The sequence below is a fragment of the Agelaius phoeniceus genome, unplaced genomic scaffold (assembly GCF_051311805.1).
Source record: "Agelaius phoeniceus isolate bAgePho1 unplaced genomic scaffold, bAgePho1.hap1 Scaffold_416, whole genome shotgun sequence".
Lineage (NCBI taxonomy): Eukaryota > Metazoa > Chordata > Aves > Passeriformes > Icteridae > Agelaius > Agelaius phoeniceus.
Window position 1 is genome coordinate 58,984 of NW_027509994.1, and position 7,772 is coordinate 66,755.

The 7,772-nt window shown below is 47.4% G+C and overlaps 1 protein-coding gene across 1 annotated transcript in view; it reads right to left on the minus strand.

Moving 5' to 3' along the window:
• Nucleotides 1-5,697, minus strand: part of LOC143693231 (uncharacterized) — a gene marked incomplete at its 5' end in the record, with an annotated part of 45,499 nt that extends 39,802 nt beyond the window's left edge. Inside the window, 3 exon segments of the mRNA XM_077173220.1 lie at nucleotides 2,148-2,311; nucleotides 5,521-5,607; nucleotides 5,610-5,697. Of these exon segments, the coding sequence (XP_077029335.1) occupies nucleotides 2,148-2,311; nucleotides 5,521-5,607; nucleotides 5,610-5,697 (339 nt within the window).
• Between the last annotated feature and the right edge of the window lie 2,075 nt (nucleotides 5,698-7,772).

Genomic DNA, 7,772 nt, shown 5'->3' on the forward strand with positions numbered 1-7,772 from the left:
GGAAGAAAATCTCATTAAATGGCTCAAAAATGAGGCAAAAATGAGCCCAAATTTGGAGAGATCCCCCCAGAGACCCCTCCCCAAAATCCCCGAGACCCCAGACCCAAGAACCCCAAAAAAAACCCCAAAAATTGCAAAAAAATGGAAGAAAATCTCATTAAATGAGTCAAAAATGAGCCCAAAATTTAGAGAGAACCCTCCCCAAAATCCCCAAGACCCCAGACCCAAAAACCCCGAAAAAAACCCCCCAAAATTGAAAAAAAATCCCATTAAATGAGTCAAAAAATGAGCCCAAAATTGCCCCAAAAAGAGCCAAAAATGAGCCCAAAATTTAGAGAGACCCCTCCCCAAAAATCCCCGAGAGCCCAGAGCCAAAAAACACCGAAAAATCCCCCAAAAATTAAAAAAAATCCCATTAAATGAGTCAAAAATGAGCCCAAAATGAGCCCAAAATGAGCCAAAAATGAGCCCAAAATTTAGAGAGAACCCTCCCCAAAATCCCCGAGACCCCAGACCCAAAAAAACAAAAAAACACCCACAAAAAAAGGAATAAAATCCCATTAAATGAGCCCAAAAATGAGCCAAAAATGACCCCAAAAATGAGCCAAAAATGACCCCAAAATTTAGAGAGACCCCTCCCCAAAAAACCCCGAGAGCCCAGACCCAAAAAACCCCAAAAAAAACCCCAAAAATGGAATAAAATGACCCCAAAATGACCCCAAAAATGACCCCAAAAATGACCCCAAAATGACCCAAAAATGAGCCCCAAAATGACCCCAAAATGAGCCCAAAATGACCCCAAAATTTAGAGAGACGCCCCCAGAGACCCCTCCCCAAAAAATCCCCAAGACCCCAGACCCAAAAAACCCCAAAAATGGAATAAAATCCCATTAAATGACCCAAAAATGACCCCAAAAATGACCCCAAAATGAGCCCAAATGACCCAAAAATGACCCCAAAATGAGCCCCAAAATGAGCCAAAATGACCCCAAAATTTAGAGATCCCCCCAGAGACCCCTCCCCAAAATTCCCGAGACCCCAGACCCAAAAAACCCCAAAAACCCCAAAAATGGCACAAAACCGCATGAAGTGACCCCAAAAAGCCGCCCCAGGACCCCCAGGGTGTCCCCGAGGACGGCGGCGGCGTGGAAATGGTGGGGGCGGGGCTGGGGGGGGAGGGGAGGAACCTTAGAGACCCCTCCCCAAAAAATCCTGAAAGCTCAGCCCCAAAAAACCCCGAAAAAACCCAAAAAACCCGGCCAAAATTGCAAAAAAATGGAAGAAAATCTCAATAAATGAGCCCAAAATGAGCCCCAAAATGAGCCAAAAATGACCCCAAATTTAGAGAGATCCCTCCCCAAAAAATCCCCAGAGCCCAGAGCCAAAAAACCCCGAAAAAATAAAAAAAAAAACCCCAAAAAAATTGCAAAAAAATTGAATAAAATGAGCCAAAATGAGCCCCAAAATGACCCAAAAATGACCCCAAAATTTAGAGAGACCCCACAGAGACCCCTCCCCAAAATCCCCGAGACCCCAGACCCAAAAAACCCCCGAAAAAACCCCCAAAAATTGAAAAAAAATCCCATTAAATGAATCAAAATGAGCGCAAAATGACCCCAAAATGACACAAAAATGAGCCAAAAATGACCCCAAAATTTAGAGAGACCCCACAGAGACCCCTCCCCAAAATCCTGAGACCCCAGACCCAAAAAAACCCTGAAAAAACTCAAAAAAACCTGCCCAAAATTGGAAAAAAATGGAATAAAATCCCATTAAATGACCCCAAAAAGGGCTCCAGAGACTCACCCAAAGATGCTCAAGACCCCCCCCATATTTGAGGAGACCCCTCCCCAAAAAACCCCGAAAATTTAAAATTGCCCCCCAAATCCCCTTTAAACCCCCCAAATTCCCCAAAAAAATCCTATCTGAACCCCCAAAAATTCCCCAAAAATCCAATTTAAATCCACCAAAATCCAATTTAAATCCACCAAAAATCCCATTTAAAACCCCCCAAAAATCCCATTTAAACCCCCCAAATTCCCAAAAAAAATCCCCTTTAAACCCCCCCAAACTCCCCAAAAAATCTCAAAAATCCCCAAAAATTCCCAAAAATCCCCAAAAATCCCCATTAACCCCTTGTTTCCCACCTTGCTGCCGCGGGCGGGTGCCAGGAGGCTCCAGCGGAGCTGGGCCAGGCTGAGGCTGTAGAGCTCCGCGCTGGGGCCCACGCGCTCCACGTGGAACCTCTGCCCCCCAAAAACGAACAGCGACCCCGAGGCCTCGTGCAGCGACGCCGAGTGCCCGTACAGACCTGGGGGGAAAAAATCTGGGCTCAATTCCGGCGTTTTTGGGGCATTTTTTGGTGATTTTTTGGGGATTTTTGGTGATTTTTTGGAGGATTTGGCGGCCATTTTGGGGGGGGTTCAGGATCGCCTCAGGGAGGTTTGGGGTCATCTCAGGGAGGTTTGGGGTCATCTCAGGAAGGTTTGTGGTGAATTTTGTGGATTTCTGATCATTTTGGGGAGGTTTGGGGTCATTTTGGGGTGAATTTGGAGGAATTTGGGTCATTTAGGGTGATTTTGGGTCATTTTTGGGTTGTTTTTTGGAGGATTTGGCGGCCATTTTAGGTGGGGGTTCAAGATCGCCTCAGGGAGGTTTGGGATCATCTCAGGAAGGTTTGTGGTAAATTTTGTGGATTTCTGATCATTTTGGGGAGGTTTGGGGTCATTTTGGGGTGAATTTGGAGGAATTTGGGACATTTAGGGTGATTTTGGGGTGATTTGAGGGGATTTTGGGTCATTTTTGGGTTGTTTTTTGGAGGATTTGGCGGCCATTTTAGGTGGGGGTTCAAGATCGCCTCAGGGAGGTTTGGGATCATCTCAGGAAGGTTTGTGGTAAATTTTGTGGATTTCTGATCATTTGGGGAGGTTTGGGGTCATTTTGGGGTGAATTTGGAGGAATTTGGGACATTTAGGGTGATTTTGGGGTGATTTGAGGGGATTTTGGGTCATTTTTGGGTTGTTTTTGGAGGATTTGGCGGCCATTTTAGGTGGGGGTTCAAGATCGCCTCAGGGAGGTTTGGGGTCATTTCAGACAGGTTTGGGGTCATTTTTGGGGTGAGTTTTGGGGAATTTGAGTGATTTTGGGGTGAATTTGGAGGATTTTGGGGCATTTCCAGTCAATTTTGAGGCATTTCCAGTCAATTTTGGGCATTTCCGGTCGTTTTTTGAAGGGTTTGGCGGCCATTTTAGGTGGGGGTTCAGGATCGCCTCAGGGAGGTTTGGGGTCATCTCAGGGAGGTTTGGGATCATCTCAGGGAGGTTTGGGTTCATTTCAGGCAGATTTGGGGTCATTTTGGGGTGAGTTTGGGAATTTGGGTCATTTGGGGTGATTGAGGGGATTTGGGGTCATTTTGGGTGAATTTTGGCTCATTTTGGGTGATCCTGAGGAGGTTTTAGGGGGATTTTGGGAGGGGGCTCCACGTGGAACCCTCTGCCCCCCAAACACGAACAGCGACCCCGAGGCCTCGTGCAGCGACGCCGAGTGCCCGTACAGACCTGGGGGGAAAAAAATTGGGCTCAATTCCGGCGTTTTTGGGGCATTTTTTGGTGATTTTTTGGGGATTTTTGGTGATTTTTTGGAGGATTTGGCGGCCATTTTGGGGGGGTTCAGGATCGCCTCAGGGGAGGTTTGGGATCACCTCAGGAAGTGTGGGGTCATTTCAGGCAGATTTGGGGTTATTTTGGGGTGAGTTTTGGGGAATTTGAGTGATTTTGGGGTGAATTTGGAGGATTTTGGGGCATTTCCAGTCAATTTTGAGCATTTCCGGTTGATTTTGGGGCATTTCCGGTCGTTTTTTGAAGGGTTTGGCGGCCATTTTAGGTGGGGGTTCAAGATCGCCTCAGGGAGGTTTGGGGTCACCTCAGGAAGGTTTGGGGTCATTTCAGGCAGATTTGGGGTCATTTTGGGGTGAGTTTTGGGGAATTTGAGTGATTTTGGGGTGAATTTGGGATTTTGGGTCATTTTGGGTTATTTTAGGTGATTTTTTGGTGATTTTTGGTGATTTTTGGAGGATTTGGCGCCATTTTAGGTGGGGGTTCAAGATCGCCTCAGGGAGGTTCGGGGTCATCTCAGGGAGGTTTGGGGTCATTTTGGGGTGAATTTGGAGGATTTGGGGATATTTTGGGTCCCCAATTTTCGCCCGATTTCCGCCCGATTTCCCCCAATTTCCCCACAATTTTCCCCTGATTTTTTCCCAATTTTCCCCTGATTTTTCCCCAATATTTCCCCGATAATTTCCCCACTTTCCCCCCAATCTTTTCCCCAATTTCCCTCAATTTCCCCCATTTTCCCCCTGATTTTCCCCCCAATTCTTCCCCAATTTCCCCCCAATTTTTTCCCCCAATTTTCCCCCGCTTTTCCCCCAATTTTTCCCCGCTTTCCCCCCAATTTTCCCCCAATTTTTTCCCCCAATTTTCCCCCTCTTTTCCTCAATTCTTCCCCAATTTTTCCCTGCTTTCCCCCCCAATTTTCCCCCGATTTTCCCCCAATTTTCCCCTGATTTTTCCCCAATATTTCCCCGATAATTTCTATATTTTTTCCTCACTTTCCCCCAATTTTCCCCCGCTTTTCCCCCAATTATTCCCCAATATTCCCCAATTTTCCCCCGATTTTTCCCCAATTTTTCCCCTGATTTCCCCCCAATTTTCCCTCGATTTTCCCCAATTTCCCCCCATTTTTTCCCCACTTTCCCCCCAATTTCCCCCAATCTTTCCCCCAATTTCCCTCAATTTCCCCCCAATTTTTCCCCGATTTTTCCCCCGATCTTTCCCCCAATTTTCCCCAATTCTTCCCAACTTTCCCCCAATGTTATCCCGATTTTTTACCGATATTTCCCCCAATTTTCCCCCGATTTTCCCCAATTTTTTCCGTATTTTCCCCCATTTTCCCCCCCCAATTTCCCCCTCTGACCTGTGGGGGGTGTCCCCGAGGTGGCTGCCACAGCCCAATTTCCTCCCATTTTACCTCCTTTGTTTCCCATTCTTTTCCCAATTTTCCCCCAATTTATTTCCCCAATTTCCCCCCAATTTTCCCCCGATTTTTCCCCAATATTTTTCCCCAATATTTCCCCGATACTTTCCCCATTTTTTCCCCATTTACCCCCAATTTTTCCCCAATTTTTCCCCAATTTCCCCCCAATATTTCCCCAATTTTTCCCCGATTTTCCCCCGATCTTTCCCCAATTTTTCCCCAATTTTCCCCCAATTTTCCCCAAATTTCCCCCAATTTCCCTCAATTTCCCCCCAATTTTTCCCCGATTTTCCCCCGATCTTTCCCCAAATTTCCCCCAATTTCCCCCGATTTTCCCCAATTTTCCCCCAATTTCCCTCAATTTCCCCCCAATTTTTCCCCGATTTTCCCCCGATCTCTCCCCAAATTTCCCTCCCAATTTTCCCCCGATTTTCCCCCAATATTTGCCAATATTTCCCCCCAAATTTCCCCCAAATTTCCCCCCCTGACCTGTGGGGGGTGTCCCCGAGGTGGCTGCCGCTGCCCAGGTTTCCGAGGCCGGGTTGAAGATGAGAACTTCGGTGTTGAAGCCGTCCTGGGGGAGAAGCCCCCGACCAGAAAAACCCCCCGGGACCCCCCTGGGGTCAGCGAGTGCCCGGCCAGGGCCGGCACCTGCGGGGCCTGCAAGGGGGAGAAACCCAAATTCGGGGTTAAAACACCCAAATTTGGGGATCAGGACCTCAAAATTTGGGGTCAGGGGCTGAAATTTGGGGGTCAGGGGCTGAAATTTGGGTGTCTTGGGGCTGAAATTTCGGGATCTTGGGGCTGAAATTTGGGATTGGGACCCTCAAATTTGGGATCAGGACCCCCAAATTCGGGATCGGGAGCCCAAAATTCGGGGTTAAAACCCCTGAAATTTGGGATCGGAGCCCAAGAAATGGGATTGGGACCCCCAAATTTGGGGTTAAAAGACCCAAATTCGGGGTTGAGACCCCAAGAAATGGGATCTGGACCCCCAAAATTCAGGGTTAAAACACCCAAAATTTGGGGTTAAAACACCCAAATTCGGATCGGGAGCCCAAAAAATGGGATCGGGACCCCCAAATTTGGGGTTAGGGGCTGAAATTTGGGGGTCTTGGGGCTGAAATTTGGGGGTCTTGGGGCTGAAATTTGGGATTGAGACCCTCAAATTTGGGATTGAGACCCTCAAATTTGGGATCGAGACCCCAAAATTTGGGATTGGGACCCCCAAATTTGGGATTAGGGGCTGAAATTTGGGGGTCTTGGGGCTGAAATTCGGGATTGGGACCCTCAAATTTGGGATCAGGACCCCCAAATTCGGGATCGGGAGCCCAAAATTCGGGGTTAAAACCCCTGAAATTTGGGATCGGAGCCCAAGAAATGGGATCGGGACCCCCAAATTTGGGGTTAAAACACCCAAATTCGGGGTTAAAAAACCCAAATTCGGGATCGGGAGCCCAAGAAATGGGATCAGGACCCCCAAAATTTGGAGTTAGGGGCTGAAATTTGGGATTGGGACCCCAAAATTGAGATCAGGAGACCAAAATTTAGAGGGTTGGGACCCCAAGAAATGGATCAGGACCCCCAATTTTGGGGTTAAAATACCCAAATTCAGGATCAGGACCACAAAATTTGGGTTAAAACGCTGAATTCGGGATCGGGACCCCCAAAATTTGGGGTTAAAACACCAAATTCAGGGTTAAAACACCCAAATTCGCGATTGGAACCCAAGAAATGGGATCGGGACCCCCAAAATTCAGGGGTTAAAACACCCCAAATTTGGGGTTAAAAGACCCAAATTCGGGATCGGGACCCCAAGAAATGGGATCGGGACCCCCAAATTTGGGGTTAGGGGCTGAAATTTGGGGGTCTTGGGGCTGAAATTTGGGGGTCTTGGGGCTGAAATTTGGGATTGGGACCCTCAAATTTGGGATCGGGACCCCAAAATTTGGGGTTAAAACGCTGAAATTCGGGATCGGGACCCCCAAAATGTGGGGTTTAAAACACCCAAATTCAGGGTTCAAAGCACCAAAATTTGGGATCAGGACCCCAAAATTTGGGGTTAAAACACCCAAATCCAGGATCAGGAGCCCAAAATTTTGGGGTTAAAACACCCAAATTTGGGATCGGGAGCCCAAGAAATGGGATCTGGACCCCCAAAATTCAGGGTTAAAACACCCAAATTCGGGTTAAAAACACTCAAATTCGGGATCAGGAGCCCCCAAAATTCAGGGTTAAAACACCCAAATTTGGGGTTAAAAAACCCAAATTCGGGATCAGGAGCCCAAAATTTGGGGTAAGGGGCTGAAATTTAGGATTGGGACCCCAAGAAATGGGATCAGGACCCCCAATTTGGGGTTAAAATACCCAAATTCAGGATCAGGACCTCAAAATTTGGGGTTAAAACACCCAAATTTGGGGTTAGGGCTGAAATTTGGGGGTCTTGGGCTGAAATTTGGGATGGGGACCCCCCAAAAACTGAGATCAGGAGACCAAAATTTGTGGGGTTGGGACCCCAAGAAATGGGATTTGGGGGGGAATTTCAGGTGAATTTGGGGTGAATTTTGGGGGAATTTCAGGTGAATTTGGGGTGAATTTTGGGGGAATTTCAGGTGAATTTGGGGTGAATTTTGGGGGAATTTCGGTTTAATTTGGGGGGGAATTTTGGGTGAATTTCGGGTTTAATTTGGGGGAATTTGGGTGAATTTCGGATGCGTTCCAGGTGAATTTTGGGGGAATTT